General features: G+C 38.2%; 1 protein-coding gene across 25 annotated transcripts in view; it reads left to right on the top strand.

Moving 5' to 3' along the window:
* FAM135A (family with sequence similarity 135 member A) overlaps window positions 1-25,165 on the top strand; it is a 117,105-nt gene that overhangs the window by 26,254 nt on the left and 65,686 nt on the right. For all 25 annotated transcript variants that reach the window (XR_011430091.1, XR_011430092.1, XM_023625144.2 and 22 more), the window contains one exon: window positions 1,988-2,067. Coding sequence is in view for 18 of the 25 variants with exons in the window: in XM_023625144.2 (XP_023480912.1) it covers window positions 1,988-2,067 (80 nt within the window). In the remaining 7 variants the exon portion in view is untranslated. The remainder of the gene's footprint in view (window positions 1-1,987; window positions 2,068-25,165) is intronic.

The raw sequence follows: 25,165 nt of genomic DNA on the forward strand, positions 1-25,165 counted from the left end.
TGCCCTCAAGGTCCATCCATGTTGTTATAAATGGCAATATTTCATTCTTTTTGTGGCTGAATAATATTCCATTGTATGTGTATACCACAGTTTCTTTATGCGCTCATCCTTTGGTGTACACTTAGGGTGTTTCCGTATCTTGGCTACTGCCAATAATGCTGCAGTGAACATGAGGTGCATATATCTTTTTGAATTAGTGTTTTCATTTTCTTCTGATAAATACTGAGAAGTGGAATTGCTGGATCATGTGATAGTTATATTTTTAATTTTTGAGGAACCTCCATACTGTTTTCCCTAGTGGTTACACAAATTTGCATTCCTAGCAATAGTGCACAAGGGCTTCCTTTTCCCATATCCTCACCAACACTTGTTATTTTTCATCTCTTTGTTAATAGCCATTCTAACAGGTGTGAAGTGATACCTCATTGTGGTTTTGATTTGCATATCTCTAATAATTAGTGACACTGAGCATCTTTTCATGTAGCTCTTAGCCATCTATATGTCTTCTTTAGAAAAATGTCTATTCAGATCTTCTGCCCATTTTTGATTGGATTATTTGGTTTTTTAGCTTTTCAGTTGTATGAGTTCTTTATATATTTTGGATGTTAACCCCTTATCAGATATATGATTTGCAAATATTTTCTTCTGTTCAGTAAGTTGCCTTTTCATTTTGTTGATGGCTTTGTTTGCTGTGCAGAAATTGCTTAGTTCAATGTAGTCCCACTTGTTTGTTTTTGCTTTTGGTATCAGATTCATAAAATGATCACCAAGACATATGTCAAGGAGCTTACTGCCTACCTTTTCTTCTATTTCACTTAATCTTTAGTTAAAATTCTCAGCACATGGAGTTGAAGAGTTCCTAGGAAACTGCTCACCTCTTGGTCCAAGGCTCTTGCTGATTGTTCCTAGTTATCTCATGTTTTCAAGTTGCCCTCCTCTTAATCTCAACTAATCGTCTCTCTCTGTGGAGTTTTACCATGTCCCTTTAAGGCCAAATCGTGACTTTAAAGTTTCTAAATTTAATTGACTACCCTTTCATTTACTCTTCTTTCATTCTGGCTTTGTGACTTGTTGTGACTTGGCCCTATCTTTTCTTCAAGGGACACACCTGCCTAGAAATAATAATGATAGACGTATTTATGTATTTTAAGCTTTGTATTATTTACAAATTTAATAATTTAAACTACTATCTAGGAGATTATTAAAGAAATATAAACATTATTCAACTTCCCAGGGCACATCTAAACTCATCCTTGATTTAAACATCTCAATTTAGCTTATAGTGATTGTGTGTATGTGTAGATATGTGTCCTCCAGTACATACACAGATGTGCAGTGTAATGATGCTAAAACACAAAGATAATGTTTTTAGCTCATTTTTTTCCCTATTTAAACTGTTATTATTAATGACTGGTAGATTTTTAAATATTATTTATATATGTAGTATCTTTAAATCTTGTAGAATAAGCAAGTGAAAGTATATAAACAGGTAGCTCTGACCTTGAAAAAATGCTGAATTCTTTAAACCATATACATTCTTCATATTTTGTCATTTATAGTATGAAACCAATTTTTAAAAACCACTTATAATTCTCTATTTTCTCAAAATTATGCTTAAGAATAATTTATCTTTATTATTTTTTAAAAGAAAAAAAATGGATAAAACCAAGTTAAGCAGTGAAACACTTAGGTGCCCTACCGACTTCTCGGGTTGCTATGACCTTCTCTCGTTTAAGTAAGAAGTACTGTATGTGTTTCTTCTCTCTCTCTCAGTCATCCATCCCTGCTGTTTTCCCTCTGGGCTTTATGTCGTGCTGGTACTTGATCTGCGGATCTGACATGTCAGTTTCTACTGGTAGTAAATATTATGAGAGACTGATATAAGCAGACCCACTTTATTATTTTAATGCATACAGATTTGTATAGAAATTGGAGTCTTGCATATTTTAAAAATATGTTTTGGAATGACGTCTTTGTTTTGCTTTAGTTTTTACCAGATTCGTGCATCTATGAAGATTCCACCGAGAGTTCCCCACAGAGTAGAAGCTCGTTTGTTACATGCAGCAGGTAAGCCAAGGAATACTTTCAACTTGAAAATCTGAAGCAACATTGTAATGGCCAATAAATTACTTTTCATAATTATTTTTATCTTTTTAATTAGAAATAGAAGATATCAAAGATCATCATTATTATACTTCTTATGAGAGTATATATGAGGCCTCAGTAAAACCAGTTTGGTTGTAGGTTCCTTGTCTCCCTCTTAGGTTTCTTACAATGAGCAAATGAAAGAATATATGTGAAATTTCCATGAAAACAAGCAAAAGTAGCGGTGGTATCAGTTATATCATGTAAGATGTAATTTTTCAAAATACACAGTGAATGTGGACACATAATTTGATGTATGATTACAAAGGTGTTTTTTTCCCCTGCCCTCTTCTCCACAAAGCCCCCCAGTACATAGTTGTATATTCTAGCTGTGAGTGCCTCTGTTTGTGCTATGTGGAGCACCACCTCAGCATGGCCTGATGAGCGGTGCTAGGTCTGCGCCCAGGATGTGAACCAGTGAAACCCTGGGCCACCGAAGCAGAGCACATAAACCCAACCACCTGGCCACGGGGCCAGCCCCCTTTTTTTCTTTTTCCTACAAAGGTGTTTTTTTGGTAAAGTCTTATAGTATGCCTTTTGGGAATATTTCTTTAACCACGTTTTTTTTTCTGGGTTAACTACTCTAATTAGAAAACAAAGAGCCAGAAGGCAACATAAGGATGTATAAGTAGATATGTTATCGCAACTCTGTTATTTACTTATTTACTTATATTCTGCAGAGAGATACCAGCATTAAAGTGTTTGAGCCAAGCCTGGTGCCCCCAATGTAATCAGTGGGCATTTTTTCAGCTTTCCTGATACAGCATACTCTGTTTTATTTTATGCAGTTAGGAAATTAAATGGTTAATGAAACATCTAAAGAGTTATCATATATGTCTAATATGAGTTACTGGTTTTCAAAGCATCATGAAATAATAAAATACACCTAACACTAAAGGTATGCTGGACATAATTCAATCCATTTTTGAAATTTGAAGGAAGATGTTCTGGAAATTTGAAGTGTTTAGGGCTATCTTTGTAGCATACTGTGGATACTGAAATGCTGGTTAGTCTTAGGTTTTGATGAGTTGTCCATAATGGAGAGTTTCCTCCAGCTTCCTGAAGACCGTGAGAATGCTCAGGGAGCCCTGTTGCTCATGGCCAAAAACAGGAACATTCTTTCTTTTAGAAAGGAAAAAGTTTTTTCTTCTTGGCCTTGCTTACATGTTAAAGTGTATGTTTGTTGTCAGTAGGTCTTTTCTAAGTCTACTTTCTAGGAAACATAGTGGTTGAAGCAACGAATGTTACGAGATAGACTCGGTGCTTCCTTTTGAACTTCCTTAATCCAGTAAATGTCTTCCTCTGTTGTGTCTCCTCAAGTTGACAGTTGAAAAAACTAGAGAGACTTTCTTTTTTCTGGATTCCCTTTTATTTATTCTTTCAGCTTTATTGAGGAATAATTGACAGATATAATTGTGTATATTTAAATTATACAATGTGATTTGACATAGGTATACATTGTGAAATAATTAGCACAATCAAGATAATTAGCACATCTCTCACCTCACATAATTAACTCTGTGTGTGTCTGTGTGTGTCTGTGTGTGTGTGGTGAGAATGCTTAGGATCTACTCTTAGCAAATTCCAAGGATACAGTACTTTATTATTAACTGTAGTCACCATGTGGTGCATTAGATCCTCAGAACTTATTCATCTTAGAGCTGAGAGTGTGTACCCTTTGATCTACATCTCCCCATTTCTGTCACCCTCCAGCTCCTGTCAGCCACCATTCTACTGTCTGTTGCTCTGAAATCGACTTTTTGTTTTGTTTTGTTATGATGTGTAAGTGATTCCATACACTATTTGTCTTTCTCTGTCTGGCTCTTTCACTTAGCTTAATGCCCTCTAGCTTCATCTATATTGTTGTAAATAGCACAATTTCCAGATTTTTTTATGGCTGAGTAATATTTCATATTGTGTGTGTGTGTGTGTGTGTGTGTGTATGTATATATGTAACACATTTTCTTTATGTCTTCATCTGCTGACAGGTTATTTCCATGTCTCGGCTATTGTGAATAATGTGGCAACAAACGTGGTAGTGCAGATATTCCTGGAGACACTGACTTCATTTCTTTCAAATATGTACCAGGGAGTGGAATTGCTGGATCATATGGTAGTTCTCTATTTAATTTTTTGAGGAACCTCCATACTGTTTGAAGTTTGGAGGAACTTCCATAGTGGAGGAACATATGGAAGTTTGAGGAACTTCCATAGTGGTTGTACCAATTTACATTCCCACCAACAGTGCACAAGGGTTCCCTTTTCTTCACATCCTCACCAACACTTGTTATCTTTTGACTTTTTGATGATAGCCATTCTAACAGATGTGAGATGATATCTATTTGTGGTTTTGGTTTGCTTTCCCTGATGATTAGTGATGGTGAGCATCTTTTCATGTAGCTGTTGGCCATTTGTGTTTCTTCTTTAGAAAAATGTCTATTCAGATTCTCTGTCCATTTTTTAATTGGATTTTTTTATGCTATTGATTGTATGAGTTTTTTAATACTTTGGATATTAACCCCTTATCAGATATGTGATTTGCAAATATTTTCTCCCATTCAGTAGGTTGCCTTTTCATTTTGTTGATTGGTCCTTTGCTGTGTAGAAGGTTTTTAGTTTGGTGTAGTTCCACTTGTTCATTTTTGCCTTTGCTTTTGGTATCAAATCCAAGTAGTCATTAACAAGACTGATGTCAAGGAGCTTTTCTTCTGGGAGTTTTATGGCTCCAGGTCTTACATTTAAGTCTTTAATCCATTTCCACTTAATTTTTGTGAGTGGAATAAGATAGGGGTACAGTTTCAATCATCTGTGTGTGATTATCCAGTTTTCCCAGCATCATTTATTGAAAAGACTATTTTTTCGCCATTATGTGTTCTTGGTCCTTATCAAAGATTAGTTGACCATATCTGTATTGGGTTTATTTCTGGGCTCTATATTCTGTTCCATTGGTCTATGTGCCTGTTTTTATGCCAGAACCATACTGTTTTGATTACTATAGCTTTGTAATATAGTTTGAGAACAGGAAGTATAATGCGTTCAGCTTTGCTCTTTTATTCTTAAGATTGCCCTGGCTAGTCAAGGTCTTTTATGGTCTCGTATGAATTTTAGGATAATTTTTTCTGTTTCTGTGAAAAATGCCATTAGAATTGTGATAGGGATGGTGTTGAATCTGTAGATCACTTGGGGGAGTGTGGACATTTTAACAATATTAATTCTTCCAATCCGGGAACATGGGATATCTTTCCATTTATTTGTGCCTTCTTTAGTTTCTTTCATCAATATCTTACAATTTTCAGCATACAGGTCTTTTATCTCCTTGGTTAAATTTATTCCTAAGTATTTTATGTTTTTAGGGCTATTGTAAATGGGATTGCTTTCTTGATTTCTCTTTTGAATAGTTTCTTATTAGTATATAGAAGTGCAACTGATTTTTGTATGTTGATTTTGTATCCTGCAACTTTACTGAATTCGTTGATTAGTACTGACAGCTTTTTGGTGGAATCTTTAGGGTTTTCTACATATAAAATCATATCATCTGTAGGAGATGCAACGTAAGGATTATAGGTATACCAGAGGGAGAAGAGAAGGAGAAAGGGGCAGAAAACCTATTCAAAGAAATAATGGCTGAGAACTTCCCAAATCTGGTGAGGGAGATGGATCTTCAGGTGACAGAAGCCAATAGATCTCCAAACTTTATCAATGCAAGAAGACCAACTCCACGGCATATAGTAGTGAAGCTAGCAAAAGTCAACGACAAGGAGAAAATATTAAGGACAGCCAGGCAAAAGAAACTAACCTACAAAGGAACCCCCATCAGGCTATCAGCAGATTTCTCAGCAGAAACTTTACAGGCTAGAAGAGAGTGGAATGATATATTCAAAAATCTGAAGGACAAAAACCTACAGCCGAGAATTCTCTACCCAGCGAAAATATCCTTCAAATACGATGGAGAAATAAAAACTTTCCCAGATAAACAAAAATTAAGGGAGTTCATTGCCACAAAACCTCCTCTTCAGGAAATCCTCAGGAAAACCCTCATTCCTGAAAAATCCAAAAAAGGAAAGGGACTACAAAACCAAGAGCAGAGGAGATAAGTAGAAGGACAACAACAGAGAGTAGCAGCTCTACATCAGAACAGATTAAACCATGGGACGAGAAACAAAGGAAACTGAAGAAAACCGGAAAACAAGACACAAAATGGTAGTGGTAGGCCACCACGTCTCAATAATCACTCTAAATGTAAACGGATTGAACTCCCCAATCAAAAGACACAGAGTGGCAGGATGGATCAAAGAACAAGATCCAACAATATGCTGCCTCCAGGAAACACACCTCAGCCCCAAAGACAAACACAGACTCAGAGTGAAGGGATGGAGAACAATACTCCAAGCTAATAATGAACAAAAGAAAGCAGGTGTCGCTATACTAATATCAGACAAGGTAGATTTCAAAGCAAAACAGATAAAGAAAGACAAAGAGGGACAGTATATAATGATAAAAGGGACTCTCCACCAAGAAGACATAACACTTATAAATATATACGCACCCAACACAGGAGCACCAAAATTTGTAAAGCAACTCTTAATAGAACTAAAAGAAGACATCAACAACAATACAATAATAGTAGGGGACCTCAACACACCATTAACACCAATGGACAGAACATCCAGACAGAAAATCAACAAGGAAATAATAGAATTAAATGAAAAATTAGACCAGATGGACTTAATAGATATATATAGAACACTTCATCCAAAAACAGCAGGTTACACATTCTTCTCAAGTGCACATGGAACATTCTCAAGGATTGACCATATTTTGGGAACCAAAGCAAACATCAATAAATACAAGAGAGTTGAAATAATATCAAGCATCTTTTCTGATCATAACGCTATTAAACTAGAAATCAACTACAAGAAAAAAGCAGAGAAAGGTGCAAAAATGTGGAGACTAAACAACACGCTTCTCAACAAACAATGGATCATTGAAGAAATTAAAGAAGAAATCAAATATTATCTGGAGACAAATGAAAATGAGAACATGACATACCAAATCATTTGGGATGCAGCAAAAGCAGTCCTAAGAGGGAAATTCATCGCAATACAGGCTCACCTCACTAAACAAGAAAAAGCTCACGTAAGCAACCTCAAACGACACCTAACAGAACTAGAAAAAGAAGAACAAACAAGGCCCAGAGTCAGTAGAAGGAGGGAAATAATAAAAATAAGAGCAGAAATAAACGATATTGAAACAAAAAAGACAATAGAAAGGATCAATGAAACAAAGAGTTGGTTCTTCGAAAGAATTAACAAAATTGACAAACCCCTAGCCAGACTCACCAAGAAAAGAAGAGAGAAATCGCAAATTAATAAAATCAGGAATGACAGAGGAGAAATCACAACAGATACCAATGAAATACAAGAGATCATAAGAGAATACTATGAAAAACTATATGCCAACAAATTGAACAACCTGGAAGAAATGGACAAATTCCTAGACTCCTACAATCTCCCCAAACTGAATCAGGAAGAAATGGAGAATCTGAATAGACCAATCACAAGTAAGGAAATAGAAACGGTAATCAAAAACCTCCCCAAAAACAAGAGTCCAGGACCAGACGGCTTCTCTGGAGAATTCTACCAAACATTCAAAGAAGACTTAATACCTATTCTCCTCAAACTGTTCCAGAAAATTGAGAAAGATGGAGAACTCCCTAACACATTCTATGAAGCCAACATCACTCTGATTCCCAAACCTGACAAGGACAACACAAAGAAGGAGAACTACAGGCCGATATCACTGATGAACATAGATGCAAAAATCCTCAACAAAATTTTGGCAAACCGATTACAGCAATACATCAAAAAGATTATACACCATGATCAAGTGGGATTTATACCAGGGACACAGGGATGGTTCAACATCCGCAAGTCAATCAACGTGATACACTACATTAACAAAATGAAAACCAAAAACCACATGATCATCTCAATAGATGCAGAGAAAGCATTCGACAAGATCCAACACCCATTTATGATAAAAACCCTCAGTAAAATGGGTATAGAAGGAAAGTACCTCAACATAATAAAGGCCATATATGATAGACCCACAGCCAACATCATACTCAATGGACAAAAGCTGAAAGCCATCCCTCTGAGGACAGGAACAAGACAAGGGTGCCCACTTTCACCACTCCTATTCAACATAGTTCTGGAGGTGCTGGCCAGAGCAATTCGGCAGGAAAAAGAAATAAAAGGAATCCAAATAGGTAACGAAGAAGTAAAACTCTCGTTGTTTGCAGACGACATGATCTTATACATAGAAAACCCCAAAGAATCCACAGAAAAACTATTAGAAATAATCAACAACTACAGCAAAGTAGCAGGGTATAAAATTAACGTGCATAAATCAGTAGCATTTCTATACACTAACAATAAACTAACAGAAAAAGAACTCAAGAACTCTATCCCATTCACAATAGCAACGAAAAGAATAAAATACCTTGGGATAAACTTAACCAAGGAAGTGAAGGATCTATACAATGAAAACTACAAGACTCTCTTGAAAGAAATAGGCGATGACATAAAGAGATGGAAAGACATCCCTTGCACATGGATCGGAAGAATAAACATAGTTAAAATGTCCATACTACCTAAAGCAATATACAGATTCAATGCTATCCCAATCAGAATCCCAAGAACATTCTTCACAGAAATTGAACAAACAATCCTAAAATTCATATGGGGCAACAAAAGACCGCGAATTGCTAAAGCAATCCTGAGCAAGAAAAACAAAGCCGGCGGAATCACAATCCCCGATTTCAAAACATACTACAAAGCTACAGTGATCAAAACAGCATGGTACTGGTACAAAAACAGGTCCACAGATCAATGGAACAGAATTGAAAGCCCAGAGATAAAACCACACATCTATGGACAGCTAATCTTCGACAAAGGAGCAGAGGGCCTACAATGGAGAAAAGAAAGTCTCTTCAACAAATGGTGCTGGGAAAACTGGACAGCCACATGCAAAAGATTGAAAATTGACCATTCTTTTTCTCCACACACCAAAATAAACTCAAAATGGATCAAAGACCTAAAGATTAGGCCTGAGACAATAAGTCTTTTGGAAGAGAATATAGGCAGTACACTCTTTGACATCAGTTTCAAAAGAATCTTTTCGGACACTGTAACTCCTCAGTTGAGGGAAACAATAGAAAGAATAAACAAATGGGACTTCATCAGACTAAAGAGCTTCTTCAAGGCAAGGGAAAACAGGATTGAAACAAAAAAACAGCTCACTAATTGGGAAAAAATATTTACAAGCCACTTATCCGACAAAGGGTTAATCTCCATAATATACAAAGAACTCACACTGCTTAACAACAAAAAAACAAACAACCCGATCAAAAAATGGGCAGAGGACATGAACAGACATTTCTCAAAAGAAGATATGAATATGGCCAATAGACACATGAAAAGATGTTCATCATCGCTAATCATCAGGGAAATGCAAATCAAAACTACACTAAGATATCACCTTACCCCCGTTAGATTGGCAAAAACATCCAAAACCAAGAACGACAAATGTTGGAGGGGTTGTGGAGAAAGAGGAACCCTCATACACTGTTGGTGGGAATGCAAACTGGTACAGCCACTATGGAAAACAGTATGGAGATTTCTCAAAAAGTTAAAAATAGAAATACCCTATGACCCAGCCATCCCATTACTGGGTATCTATCCTAAGAACCTGATATCAGATATCTCAAGAGTCCGTTGCACCCCTATGTTCATTGCAGCATTATTTACAATAGCCAAGACGTGGAACCAGCCTACATGCCCAGAAACTAATGATTGGATAAAGAAGATGTGGTATATATACACAATGGAATACTACTCAGCCATAAAAAAAGACGAAATTGGCCCATTCACAACAATGTGGATGGACCTCGAGGGTATTATGTTAAGCGAAATAAGTCAGTCAGAGAAAGACGAACTCTATATGACTCCACTCATAGGTGGAAATTAGTATATTGAGAAGGAGATCTGATTGGTGGTTACCAGGGAAAAGGGGGGGTGGGGGGAGGGTACGGAGGGGGAAGTGGTGTACCCACAACGTGACTAACAAAAATGTACAACTGAAATCTCACAAGGTTGTAATCTATCATAACATTAATAAAAAAAAAAAAAAAAAATCATATCATCTGCACGCAGAGATAATTTTATTCTTCCTTTCTTGTTTGGCAAACTGCTGTGGCTAGTACTACTGTGTTGAATAGGAGTGGTGAGAGTGGGCTCCCTTGTCTTGTTCCTGACATTAGAGGAAAGCTTTTAACCTTCCACCATTGAGTATGATGTTAGCTGTGGGCTTGTCATATATGACCTTTATTATGTTGAAGTACATTCCTTCTATGCCTAATTTGTTGAGAGATTTTATCATGAAAGTATTTGAGTTTTGTCAAATGCTTTTTCTGCATTTATTGGAATGATCATATGATTTTTATCCATCATTCTGTTAATGTGCCATATCACATTTATTGATTTGTGTATTTGGAACCACCCTTTTATCCCAGGGCTAAATCCCATTTGATCATAGTGTATGATTCTTTTAATGTGCTCTGGAATTCAGTTTGCTGGTATTTTGTTAAGGGTTTTTGCATCTATGTTCATCAGGGATATTGGCTTGTAATTTTTTTTCTTGTAGTGTCTGTGTCTGGCTTCCATCTCAGGGTAATGCTGGCCTTGTAAAATGAATTTGGGAAGTGTTCCTTCCTGATCAATTTTTGGAAGTTTGAGAAGAATTGGTATTAATTCTTCTTAAATGTTTGATAGAATTCATCAGTGAAGCTGTCTGGTCTTGGGCTTTTATTTTTTTGGAGATTTTTGATTACTGATTCAATCTCCCTACTCATTATTGGTCTATTCACATTTTCTGTTTCTTCATGATTCGGTCTTGGTAAGGTGTATTGTCTCTAGGAATTTATCTGGTTATTTCTAGGTTATTTGTTGGTGTATAATTGTTTATCATAGTCTCTTATCCTTTGTATTTCTGTGGTGTTAGTTGTAATTTCTTCTCTTTCATTTATAATTTTATTTGTCATCTCTTTTTTTCTTAGTCTAGCTAAAGGTTTGTTTTTGTTTATCTTTTAAAAAAAACAGCTCTTAGTTTTGTTCATCTTTTTTATTGTTTTTCTTATCTCTGTTTCATTCATTTGCGCTCTGATCTTTGTTATTCCCTTCCTTGTGCTAACTTTGGGCTTAGTTTGTTCCTTTGCTAGTTCCTTAGGTTATGAGATCTTTCTAGGTCATTTGTATGGCAGAAATATTACATGTAATTAATATCATTTATGAAATAATGTTATTTTGACATTATGACAAGTAAGTATTTCAGAAATACCCAAATAGAGTACCTTTTTTTAAATGCCTTTTCCTGGGCACTGTGATTTTGGTTTTTATTAGTTATAAGTCCAGATTTAGTCATTGTTGCTACCAGTTTAGTTTCTAGTTTCTGATACTATGAACTGTGTTTTATTGACTATGACCTGTCAGTGATCTGATAGTTTACTAGTGTATGGAAAGGAAGTATCTTTTAAAAATAAGATGTTGGGGCCCGGCCTGGTGGCGCAGCGGTTAAGTGCACACATTCCGCTTCTCGGCGGCCCGGGGTTCACTGGTTTGAATCCCGGGTGCGGACATGGCACCGCTTGGCTGAAAGCCATGCTGTGGTAGGCATCCCACGTATAAAGTAGAGGAAGATGGGCATGGGTGTTTGCTCAGGGCCAGTCTTCCTCAGCAAAAAGAGGAGGATTGGCAGTAGTTATCTCAGGGCTGATCCTCCTCAAAATAAATAAATAAATAAATTGTTTATGGCAGACACCAGTATTTAAAAGAGAAGCCTGGGCTTAGAAAACAGTAGACTTCCATAATATATAATTTTAGCTTATATGTGAAAACATTATTTATGTATGTATTTTTATAGCATTGTACCGGAACATTTTTAAGATGTTGCATGCTTTTTAATTAAATTATCGCAGCAAAAATGGCAAACATAATAACTAGATTTTGGACAGAAGAAGAAAAAGATATATAAAATTTCTCTCATACTTTTTTCTTACTCTTTCAAGACAGCAAACTTTTGTCTGTCATGTCTAAAATATAATACCTAATATGATTTCCCAGGATCTTTTTTTATTCCAAATGTCATATTGATGTGTTTTATTTTTTCTAATTTAGAGTATCTTATTTTTCTTATTTGTGGTACACAAAAAATTACACAATGTTTTAGAAATAAAGGGACCCTAAACAAATTGTGAGATGTGCCCCTTTCACTGCCCGGTACCATTTCCAGCATGACTCCCTTTTGTGTGTGTGGTGCTCCACAGCTTTTGAATCTTGTGTCGTCCTCTGAACACCTCTGTGGTAACATACATCTGGCATCCCCCCTGGTTTTCCTGCCAGTGTGCCCCAGAGTAGCCTGTCGTGTTCCATGTTCAAGTTCACATGGAAATTGTAGAGGGCAGCGATTGCTGGGGGGTGGCGATGCAGCAGAGGCTCACAGGTGTGGTAGATGCAAAATGATGCTCTCATGTCCACAGGAGTTTCCTCACCAGCAATCTGAAAGAAAGAGCCAAGGAGGCAGCCAGTTTATTCCAGTCTTTTGAGATATCGATTCTGTTCTCTTTTTATGTTCTCCCTCTCCCAAGATTTATTTCATTTTAAAATAGTATTTAGGAGTTCCTGGAGTGTGTACCTTTTTAACATTAATAAATTTGTTAGGAAAAAGTATCCTTCCAAAATTTTCTGCCTCCAGAAATTACTCCTATGTATTTGGCTGACTTTGTTTTAATAAATACATGATTCTTGATTTCTAAATTCTAAATTTCATCTAAAAAGGATGAAATTTCTAAATTCATCCTTGATAACATAAATATATTTATATAAGGTAGTTTTCCTTTGTCCCCTGTGTTAATCCTCTTTTTACTTCTGTTCCTTAAAAATTCACTTTTCTTCTAAGGGCTGGGATTTTCTCTATACTTTTTATTTTATACCCTATTTTTCTCCTAACTTTGACTTATATTTTCATCTCAAGAGCTTTTCTTTCCAATACTGTTTTACCATAATTCCTATACCTTGTGTATATTTCTGAAAAAGTTTTAGGAAGAAGAGAGAAGATAATTATTTTGTCTGTGAGTTGCAGTAGGGCAGGTTAGATGTGGTGGGAATTAGATGGTGTTATACAGCTTATTGCCACACATTTAAATTATTTCCAGCGTGAGATTGTGCTGACAGGGAGAGGCTTGAGTCAGGAAATAGCTGTCATCTGCAGTAACATCGGTCATGAAAGACAATGAGTGTTTATGGAGCTGTTGAAAATTGGTTAATAGGAAAGCATTCAGAGACGTCTACAACAGAGGAGTCATTGCTGGTTGTAGGAAGCTGGCCCCAGTTTGAAATGTTAGAGGACTGTGTACAGAGTTGATTAAAAGTTCAAATGACAGCTCTCCATTTCTAATAGTGATAGTATTTTTTAAAAAGAAACATACATTATTTTATTAGCTTTTTAATATCCATCCATCCCTTTTTTCTGAAAAGAATAATTTTATACAAATAATATAGGCAAATAGTTAAAAGGTCTATTAATCCAGAAAGATTTGTAGTGAAAACCGTAGCTCACTCTCTAGATGCATCCACCTTTAACTATCTCTCTAGGCCTAATGGTTTCCTCCATAGAGACGTTTTCACTTCCTGTTGTGATAAATGACAGTTTATCTTGCACTACTTCCTACCTCCCTCTTCCCCTACTTTTTAAAAGAGATACCGTTATTCCCAGATCTTTCTTTGACCATTACTGTAGCTTCAAAAAATATGTTTAAAGCTCCATTTCCTATTTCAGCAAGTATGACAGACCTCTTATTTTGTAAAAGAAGCATATAAGCAATCTTGCCTCTTCTTTGAAATTTTCTCTTTCCCTCCACCTCCCAACCCTTTAGATATACCCTTTGTTTTGTATTACTGAGGTTGCTAACATTCATATTCTGTTTTGTGAATGTAGTTAAGTATTATGTGCTTTGTCTATGGTTTGATTCCAAAAGTTGAAAACAAGTAAACAGCATTTTCATTGTTATGGTAACACAAGAGGAAAAGGGTTTATAAAATTGAAATGACTCTCCATCATAAAGAAGGAAGATCTTGTGGCTGGTCCCGTGGCCGAATGGTTAAGTTCACACCCTTTGCTTCAGCGGCCCCGGGTTTCGCCGGTCCGGATCCTGGGCACGGACATGGCACTGCTCATCAGGTCATGCTGAGGCGGCGTCCCACATGCCACAACTAGAAGGACCCACAACTACAATATACAACTATGTAGTGGGGGGATTTGGGGAGAAAAAGCAGAAAATAAAAAAGATTGGCAACAGTTGTTAGCTCGGGTGCCAGTCCTTAGAAAAGAAAAAAAAAGAAGGAAGATCTTAAGTTTCTGGCAAGACATAGCAAATCCACTTACTGTTTTGGTATTGATTTGGGTCACTTGTGATACCAAGGCAGCTATACCTTAGGTGTTTTAGCAGCTGTAGATTCAAAGACACAGCTCTGTTGTAGTTAACACAGTCGTAACTTGGAATCAGGATACCAACTTCCTTCTAAGTTACCTTGGAAAACTCACTTAACCTCTTTGAGCCTCAGTTTCTTATCTGTGAAATGGGTTACCTGCTTTACAAGGCTGTCATGCGTTAAGTAAGTGAAAGTTCAAACTCCAAAGGGCTGTATACATTGAAGTATTATTGGGCTGCTAGTAATATAAGAAAGAATGTGAAGCAGTCGAGTTTTGACTCATTTACTGTGCTATTTGTGAACTATTTATGGTCGTAAGGAGCTGAAACTTATAGTAAAGTTTATTTGATGTTTTCCTATGATTTATATAATTTCTATTATGCAGCGTAGTAATTAAGTACATGGGATAACATCTCGTGTAAATATATAAACTAAAAATTTTTAAATTAATAAAACCATTTCTGGGATAAGAAGTGTGAACTAGGATGGGCAGCAACAAGGGAAACTGAAGGAAGGAGAAGAGTTCACAAAGACCCCTGAATCTGTAACTTATCAAAGAAGTCCAGGTACCTGGGCTTGCATTTCTGTGCTTGTAAAACTAGTTTAGTGTGGAGAAAGTGTTTGAGTTTGGCTATAGTTTCAAGTCTTGTTCTGCCACTTACTAGCTGGATGGTCTTAAGCAAATTATTCGGTTTCTCTGAGCCTTTCCTAATCAGTGAAATGGAAATAATCCCTGTCGTACAGTGTGTTTGTGAAAATTAAATGAGAAAATTGAGTAAAGAGACCTGGTATAGTGCTTAGTAAATAAGTTTTTAAGAATTAGCCTTACTTGTATGCAGGATAGCTGATTGATGTGGTTTAACCTTTTTATGCTTCCTTTGGGTCTTTTCTTCCCCAATGAGACAGCTGTTCCCTACTAGTGTAGGAGTTCTGTGATATGTGTAAGAGTGAACTGCACACATATGTTTGAACTAATTTATCAGTGTGACATAGAAGACCAAGCACAGGCTTTGGAGCAAATGCAATGGCATTTACTTCCTGAGCAAATTATGTAAGTTATCAGAGCCTTGGTATCTATAAAATGGATATATTAATCCCTGCCCTCTAAGACTGCCTAACAGATTAGGAACAATGTATGTAAAGTGCAGTGCCTGGCACTTAGATGGTAGCTAGCAACAGTAGTGATAAGACTGTGATTTCTTGTCTTATTTTTTTTAGTGAATAAATTTGACATATAACATTGTGTAAATTTAAAGTGTACAATGTGTTACTTTGACACATTTGTATATTGTAATATGATTGCTGTTGTAGCAGTACTTATCCCATTACATAATTACGGTCCAGTATTGTCTGTGTTATACTGTGCTTTAGGTCTCTGTGGCTCGTTCACTACTCATTGCAAGTCCGTACCCTTAAACATCAGTCTTATCCCATTACATAATTACGGTCCAGTATTGTCTGTGTTACACTGTGCTTTAGATCTCTGTGGCGCATTCACTTCTCATTGCAAGTTTGTGCCCTTAAACATCAGTCTTCTCCCTCACCCCCATTCCCTGTTAACCACCATTTTTTACTCTCTGTTTTTTATGAGTTTGACCTTTTTTGATTGTACATAAAAGTGATATCATACAGTATTGTCTTTCTCTGTCTAACTTACCTAAGTTAGCGTAATGTGCTCAAAGTGAATCCATGTTGTCACATATGGCAGGATTTCCTTCTTTCTCATGGCTGAATAATATTCCATTGTATGTGTATACCGCATCTTTTTTCTTTTTCTTTTGAGGAAGATTAGCCCTGAGCTAACTGCTGCCAATTCTCCTCTTTTTGCCGAGGAAGACTGGCCCTGAGCTAACATCCATGCCAATCTTCCTCTACTTTATATGTGGGATGCCTGCCACAGCATGGCTTGCCGGGCGGTGCCATGTCTGCACCCGGGATCCAAACCGGTGAACCCTGGGCATCTGGAGAGGAACATGTGAACTTAACCACTGCACCACTGGGCTGGCCCCATATACCACATCTTTTTTATCCATTCGTCCATCGATGGACACTTAGGTTGCTTCCATAATCTTGGCTGTTGTGAATAACACTGCAGTAAACATAGGAGTGTGTATATCTCTTTGAAATCTTGTTTTCATTTCCTTTGGGTGTATACCCAGAAGTAGAATAGCTGGATCATATGGCAGATCTATTTTTAGTTTTTTGAGGAACTTCCGTATAGTTTTCCATGGTGGCTGGAGCAATTTACATTCCCACCAACAGTGTATAAGGATTCCCTTTTCACCACATCCTCGCCAGCACTTGTTATCTCTTGTCTTCTTGAAGATAGCCATTCTAACAGGTGTGAGGTGATATCTCATTATGGTTTTGATTTGCATTTCCCTGATGATTAGTGATGTTGAACTTCTTTTCATGTGCCTATTGGCCATTTTGATGTTCTTTTTGGAAAAATATCTATTTAGTTCTTCTGCAAGACTGCTATTTATGAGGAGAAAGAAAAGGAAATTGCACAAAAATTCAAACAATAATGTGTGGGGAAGGTCTTATTACTAAAAAAATATATTCTCCACTTTGAGAGATGCTTCACAACTAGATAAGCATTTGGACTAATAAGAAATCAACGCTGGTTGAACAAAGAAGAAATTTCCAGTTATTTGTATTTGATTGACCAGGGTTTTTCTAAGGCCATCTGTTCTTTATGTGTATGTGTACTCCATTCTTCTTCCTACTCACCACCGCGTGCTTTTATACAGGTGATAGCGGTTAAAAAACTTAATATGAAGACAAAAGGGAGGCTGGAATTAAGGACTAGTTATCAAGGTAAGGAAGGGTTGGCCCAATTGCTTTGCCTGGGCCACTTGTAATAAAGCCTTGAATATTTTGAAGTGCTGCCAGAAGAACTCTCTCTTTCTCCCCTCCTAGTTGTCTTCTTAAATATTGCCCAGCCACCAACTTTCCAGGGTCTGCCTTTGAGAGCCGCTGAAATGTGATCGTTTTGCTGAATTGTCAGGCTTGTTCATGATCTGACCCTATTCTACGCGTCTGACTTTGTTTCCCACCGTTCTCCCTGTGGAGTCTATGGAGCCACTTCCAATTTCTCAGAGTTGATGGGCTCTCACTTACCTCGTGTTCCATGCCTGTTGTCCCCTCATTATCTCCTTCGTTAAGCCATAGAGGCCTCCCATAGCAGTTAGAAGTCTGCCGCCGTGTTGTCATAGCACTGCCTATGTACCTCCTTCAGCTCTTATCATCTTAGAATTTTTTTCCTCAGAAATGGAATTCTAATATAATCATACATTAAGAATCATTGAAGAAGACTGCTTTAAGAAAACTGAGGAAAGTTTAAAGAAATATAAAGCTAGAGGCAGTTCATATTATCTCACTAATCCATTACTGTTATCAGCAATTGAATAATCTCAACAACCATGAATGGAAAACCAAGCACAGAGTTAGATCTTACAGTAAACTTTGCATAGATCGTGAAGCTTGAGTCCATTTGACATCACAAGCCTCCATTTTGCTTTCCCTAGATTCAACAGCTTCCTTCTGTCACTGCCATTACTTGTCTTTTTACCTGGCGTAAGTGGTAGTGATCATTACATGGCCATCTGCTTTGGCCTCCTGAAGTGGGGGTTAGGAGATTATTGCATTGTACTGCAGATGTTTCCCTGAATGCTTCTGTCCAAACTAAATTGGGAACTCTGAAGGCGGGAGTAGTGTTCTTATTTATCTTCATATCTCTTAGTTCCTGATATTTTAGAGGCTTAATAACTTATCGTTGAATGAATGCTCACTTCTTTGCACAATAAATAAGAGATACCAATGCTAGCTGCTTAACCAAAGGAAACGGAAATGTAGAAAGATAGCAATAGGAATGAAGTATAAATTATCAGGCTTAATGTAAGTGTTTGTAGACCTCTATCAAAGGTCTCTAAGAGTAGATCTGATCTCTGGGTTGGCAGATAACTGAAAGGCCAAGTGAAAATAGTCATTTCAACTAGGAAATACGGCACTAAATTAAGGAGTTAGATAGATGAAGGCTCATTTATTCAATAAATACTTGCTAGGTGCTTATTATGTGGAAGACATAGTGCTCACTCCTAAGTTAAAGCAATGAAGAAGATTTTTGTGACTCCTAACCTCAAGATGGAGGTTATCATCTGGTAAATATTAAGAAGCAGAGAGGGTTTCAGATTCAAGACGGTGAGCTGAGTATACACATATGTTTGGGTCGTCTTGTTTCCAAGACTCCTTGGTAATAGCAATACAGAAGTGCAAAAAGGAATAATAGAAAAACATTTCACTCAGGTTTTGAAGGACAGAAAACAGAAGTGGGAGCTGAACTGCCCTTTGGGACACCTTCCCCAGGGATTTCAGGCAGGCACAGCAGATGAAGGGATGTGAGGGGCCCTGAAAACAGGAATGCATTAAAGGTCTGTCACCGGCTCAGCCGTGTCAGTTGGGTGCCCCAGGCCCAAGTGCAGAATTCAGGAAGGTTAGTGTCTACTTTAGGACAAAACCCCCAGCGCTCTTCTCTAAATAAACTGCTATGAGGTATTCACACTCCAAAGTAAAGCACTCGTGTGTGTGTGTGTGTGTGTGGTAAAAAGCACATAACTTGAAATCCACCCTCTTAACAAACGTGTGAGTGGGCAGCACAGTGGTGTCAGTTATGCACGTTGGTGTGCGGCAGATCTCTAGGACTGCTTCGCCCTGTGCCACTGAACAGCAGCTCCTCATTTCCCCTTCCTCCTGCCCCGTGGCAACCACCGTTCTACTTTCTGCTTCCATGCGTTTGACTACTTTAGAATAACCTTGCTTAAGTAGAATCTTGCAGTGTTTGACCTATTTCACTTAGCATAAGTCGTCATGGCTCATCCATGTGGTAGCATATGACAGGATTTCCTTCCTTTTTAAGGCTGGAAATATTCCGTCATAAACCTCATCTTCTTTATCCATTCGTCCATCAATGGACATTTAGGTTGTTTCCATCTCTTGGCTGTTGTAAATAATGCTGCAGTGCACATGGGGGTTGCAGACACATCTTCAGGATCCTGTTTTCAATTCTTTTGGATAAATACCCCGAAGTGGGATTGCTGGATCATATGGTCATTTTATTTTTAATTTTTGGAGGAACTTCACTACTCTTTTCCACAGTGGCTACACCATTTTACATTGCCACCGGCAGTGTACACGGGTTCCGATTTCTCCACAGGTGCTGACCATGTACATAGTACTGTATGAACTAAGAAACATGAGACATGGACCTTGCCTTCTTGAGGTTTCTGTTCCTTCCTCCTGAAATTCTCTTTCTTTCCATTCTCATTTGACTAACTTTTTTATGGTATTTCAACTCAGATGCTTTATTGTCAACAAAGCCTTTCCTGACCCCACAGACTAGCTTCACCCTCCTGTTTGACCTGCCGTACCACTCTGTCCTCCTCCGTAACACTTAGTGCAGGTGTAGTTTACAGAATTAGATGAGGGCAGGGAACCTGTTGGGTTTTTTGTTTGGTTTGGTTTGATCTACTTAGCTTAGAACAATGGATGGCACAGAGTGCCTGTACAATAAATATTTAAAATTTTGTTGTGAACTGTATCATACATTTTTGAAGGTCATATAAAACATTATTTTATTAAATAATAAAGTGATCACCCAGGTACCCAACCCTTCATTTAAGAAATAGAACATTGCTAGCACCATAAACGCCTCCTGTGTACCTTCCTGACTTTTGTGTTAATCATTCTTTTGCTTTCTTCATTATTGTTTTATCACCTATGAATGTATCCCAAGGAAGTATCTGGTTGAGTTTGGAAAAACTGAGCAGCAAGAACAAGCCCAGTTGTATAAGAAAGCTCCAGTATCACTACAATTAAAATAAGGTTATCAGAAGAAAAACATCTTTCTGGGTTATAGTACGTCTGTGTACTTGAGAGGTTTCAAGACCTCCTTTGGGGAAGTTATTGGGCAAGGGCAAGAGTCAGTTGTGTGAAACTTAAAGCCCCCCACGTTCAGGGCTTCCGGCAAGGTTGTCATGTGATGAAGTATTGGATGTCCAACATATGGGGTAGGCTGATTTGCATCTAAACTTACCATTCAACTTTCCTTCCTTCAACTCTCAGGTCTAGGTCGAAGCAGAAAACTTCTGTGAGGTGGAAAGACTGCCCTCGTGTGTCTAGGCATTAGGGCAGGAACTTCATCAGTACACCCTCAAACAAATCAAGTACGGTAAAGAATTTGGCCAAACTTTTAGTCTGTCCCTTAGGTTAAAAAATGGTACCATGGCAGCAAAGATCTTTCAGACAGCAGACCTCAATGTATGCATCTGTTCAGGCACGCCAGGCCAGTCTGTATTCCTCCCCCTCTGTGTCTGAGGCAGAGGATCTCTTTGGGTCTTCCCTCACCTTCTTCCTAGGGATTCCCTTCTTCTCTCTTCTGCATTGGATCTCTGGTTTCCTAACACCTACTTTCCTTTCTCAGTTTATGCTGTTATTTTGGTGGACCCTTTCTCCAATATCTTGCTGAGAAAAATGACATAGGAAATAAATATTTTGCAACCGTCAATGTCTAAAACTGTCTTTCTTCTAGTCTTATACTTGTTTGAAAGTTGAGCCAAGTATAGAATTCTAGGTTGGAACTCTTTTTCCTTCAGAATTTTGGAAGTACTGCTTCATTGTCTTTGGGTTTGCAGCATTGCTGCTGAGAGTTCCAAAGCTGCTCTGATTGCTCATCCTTCCTAGGTGACCCTTTCCCCTCTTAGGAATCTTGTAGAATCCCTTTGTTTCTAGTGTTCTGATGGCACATGATGACCCTCAGGTCTCTCTGCATGCTCATTGGGCCCTGTAATCTGGAGACACATGTACTTCAGTTCTGGGACGTTTTATGTTGTTAATGATTTTCTCCCATCTGTTTTCTCTATTCTTTCTTTCTGGAACTTCTTTTATTTAGATGGTGGATCATCTTTACTAGATCTCTTAATTTTTAGTGTTTCCTCTCCTTGTTTCCATTTGTCTTTTGCATACTCACTGGGTCATTTCTTCACCTTTAAAACCCATCTTTTAAGCTTTTTGCTTTTCTCTGTCTCTCCCTCTCTCTTTCTCCCTCTTCTCTTTCTATTCCTTCCTCCCTCTCATCCCTTCCCTTTTTCTTTTAAAATCCAAGTGCTCTTTTGTTCCCTGAGTATTCCTTTGTTATAGCAACATTTTTCTTGTTTCCTGAATGCACTTTTTTCCAAGAACAGTAGGATTTTTTTTTCAGTTTTATTTTTCTCTACAAGTTGCTTTTTTCCTCTTGTTTTGATCTCTGACTTGCGCATTAGACACTTTCCTCGGGTGTCTGATGGTCCTCAGTTATCTATGCATGAAGGAAAGGCGGGCTGAATGGAAGTTCTGAGAGCATACGTGGGCCTTGTCTCTCTGGGCTGTGCATTAGGGTCGTCTTAGTGAGCTGTTTGCTAGGCAGTCTTTGAAGTCAGTATCTGTAGCTCTTATCTGTTACGGTAGATCTACATAATAGATCTGTTGTAGATCTGTTGGGTTGGTCAGATTCCGCATGTCAAGAACCGTGAAGAATCTGATATTTTATCTTATGTATTGTTGAAAATAGTTCTCCATGGTTTCTCACACTTCTGTATCTCTTGTGAGCAGAGACACTGACAGATTTCTGTTGCAGACTATCTTTTTAAGGATGTTTGTATTTTGAAGAGCTATGCATAGTATAGACAGCTTCTCTGTCTGGAGCAGAAAGTAGATATGTCTGCTGTCCAGCATAGTAAAGATAATGTCTTCCTCCAGTTCAGAGGTTAGGCAGGTTTCTTATAGCCCCTTACAAAAGATTGAAGTTTCCTAAGCATAGAGTTCCTCGATAGTGACCAAAACACTCTGCATGCATAGCATCCCCCTGGGCCTGCCTCCACGTCACCCCCATAAGACTTAGGGAAGTGAGGCCGAGAGCAACCGATGAGAACATGGAGTTCATGCTGTTTGCTGTGCCATGAGTAATAAAGTCCTGTGACCCAGGAGTCTTGTGTCTTCTGCCAGCATCCATGACACTGTGGCAGGCTGGCTTGTTAGCATGCAGATAGGGTAAAATCTTGCACACTTCACGGTTCTTGAAATGCCAGAGAAGACTCTGGTGTCTTTCTTTCCTGGGGAGTAAGAATCTAACTGCCAGCCTTCTGGGAGCCCAGCAAAGGAAGAGTTCTGCGAGTCTGTGCTCAGTATTCAGGAATGTGTCCATATGCCTGTGCTCATCTGCACATGCTCTCAGTTCTGCAGGTGACTTCCAGCTCAGAGGGCCTCTGCTTATCCTCTCCAGTGAATAAACCTCCAGACTCCTACTAAGGTGAAGGAGGGACAGCAGCCTAGTGGCATGTAGTAGAGTCACTTAGTAACCGTCTCAGTTATCAGATTGACTGTCACGGTATCACAGTGCTTGTGTTCAAGTCACCCTTATTTTACTTAGTAATGGCCCCAAAGCACAAGAATAGTGATGCTGGCAATTCAGATATGCCAAAGAGAAGCCTAAAATGCTTCCTTTAAGTGAAAAGGTAAAAGTTCTCCACCTAATAAGGAAAGAAAAATAATTGTATGCTGAGATCTATGGTAACTTTTATTACAGTATATTGTTATAATTGTTCTATTTTATTATGTTATTGCTATTAACCTCTTACTATGTCTAATTTATAAATTAAACTTTATCGTGGGTGTATATGTATAGGAAAAAACATAGTATCTATAGGATTCAGTGCTATCCATAGTTTCAGGCATCCACTAGGAGTCTTGGAATGTATTCCCTGCAGATAAGGGGGACAACTTTATGTGTTTTCTCCAAACAAGAATATTCTTGTTTATAACCCCATTAAAACCATCACAATCAAGAAGATAACATTGATACATTACTTCCATCTTATCCGCAGACCCATTCAAGTTTTGCTAGTTGTCCCAATAAATTTCTTTATAGCAGAATGATCCAGTTCAGAATCATGCATTGTAATTAGTAATGTCTTTCATCTCCTTTGTTGTGGAACAGTTCCTCAGCCTTTCCTTGACTTTCATGACCCTGACACTTTTGAAGACTATAATCCTGTTAATTTGTAGAATGTCCTTCAGTTTCTGTTGATCTGTGATTTCCTGATGATTAGATAGAGATATCTCAGAAGTGATGCTGTGTTCTTCTTATTATGTCCTGTTAGGTGGCACATGATTTCTATTTGTCCCATTACTGATGATGTTAAGTTGGGTCATTTGACTAAGTCTTTGTCATTCTTCTTCACTGTAAAGTTACTCTTTTCCCCTTCAAAATTCTGATTTTTTTCACTCATTTATTTATTTCTATCAGTATGGACTTAATGGGTTTCTTTTTGATTTAATGGCTGGTAATCCATTACTATAATAATTTATTTTGATTCTCAGTTCATCCCAGATATGACCAGGGATGGCCTCTTCTAGCCAGCTTCTAGGTCCTTTTGTTGTGTCCCTCATTGTTTTAGCACTTCCTTACTGTCTTGTGTGAAAAGATGGTCCAAACTTGTTTTGTCCTGTCTGTGCTCCAGCTCTGCAGTCAACCATTTCTCCAAAAGCCCTGATTCCTTTTGGTGGAGAATAATTAGAAACCAGTACTTGGGGCCTTGTTGCTCCCAGGCCCTTTGAGTGGATAGAGCTAGTGAGTACGTGTATGTACACAGTATGTATTTACACATATATATACAGATTTACACTTGTCTTTATCTAAATATGTAGTGAAAACTGTGAGTTCACATCAGTATTTCTCATTTCAACCAGTACCACAAGATTCATTTTACATTTGTATCTCCTTTCCATATGTGCACATCCTTTCTCTCAAAAGTTTCAGTAGGAAACCTGACTCATTAATATATTTTCTTATGTGATGAGTCCCGTATAGGTGCCAGTCTCTTGTCACTGCACCCTCTCCCTCAAGGATGCTCTCCTTACACCTCTTGGGCCTAAGCAACTCCTGCCAGGTCACTCCCTGACGTGGACACCCTCCTCACCCCATGTGGACTTGCTGAGTCCTTGTGCCAGGAGCTGCTTCTGCAGGGACATCCTCCTCACCTTGTGGGGGCTCCGTTAGAGTGTGTCAGGCTGCTGCCCACCACCCTCACCCCACGTGGAAGTTTTCCTCATCCTTTCTGGACTCCTGCACCCTGCACCAGGCTGCCCCCTTCAGGGACTCCCTTCTCACCTAATTTGGGTCCAGCCCCCTTCGTGGGTTCTGACTCTTCATTCCAGGCTGCCCTCCTCCCCTGCACTGACAGTAGGCCACCACCCCGTATGGACACCCTCCTTGCTCCAGTTGGACTCTGGTATCTCTCTCTGAGCTCCCTGTCCCGCCGAGGTGCCAAGCTTGCTTTGTCTCTTGCTTAAACATCTTCAGTTTCTTCAACTGTTTCTCACATCACGTTATTGCAAGAGGATAGAATAAGACAGCAGGTGGGCTATTGGAATGACCTGAC

The sequence above is a fragment of the Equus caballus genome, chromosome 20 (assembly GCF_041296265.1).
Source record: "Equus caballus isolate H_3958 breed thoroughbred chromosome 20, TB-T2T, whole genome shotgun sequence".
Lineage (NCBI taxonomy): Eukaryota > Metazoa > Chordata > Mammalia > Perissodactyla > Equidae > Equus > Equus caballus.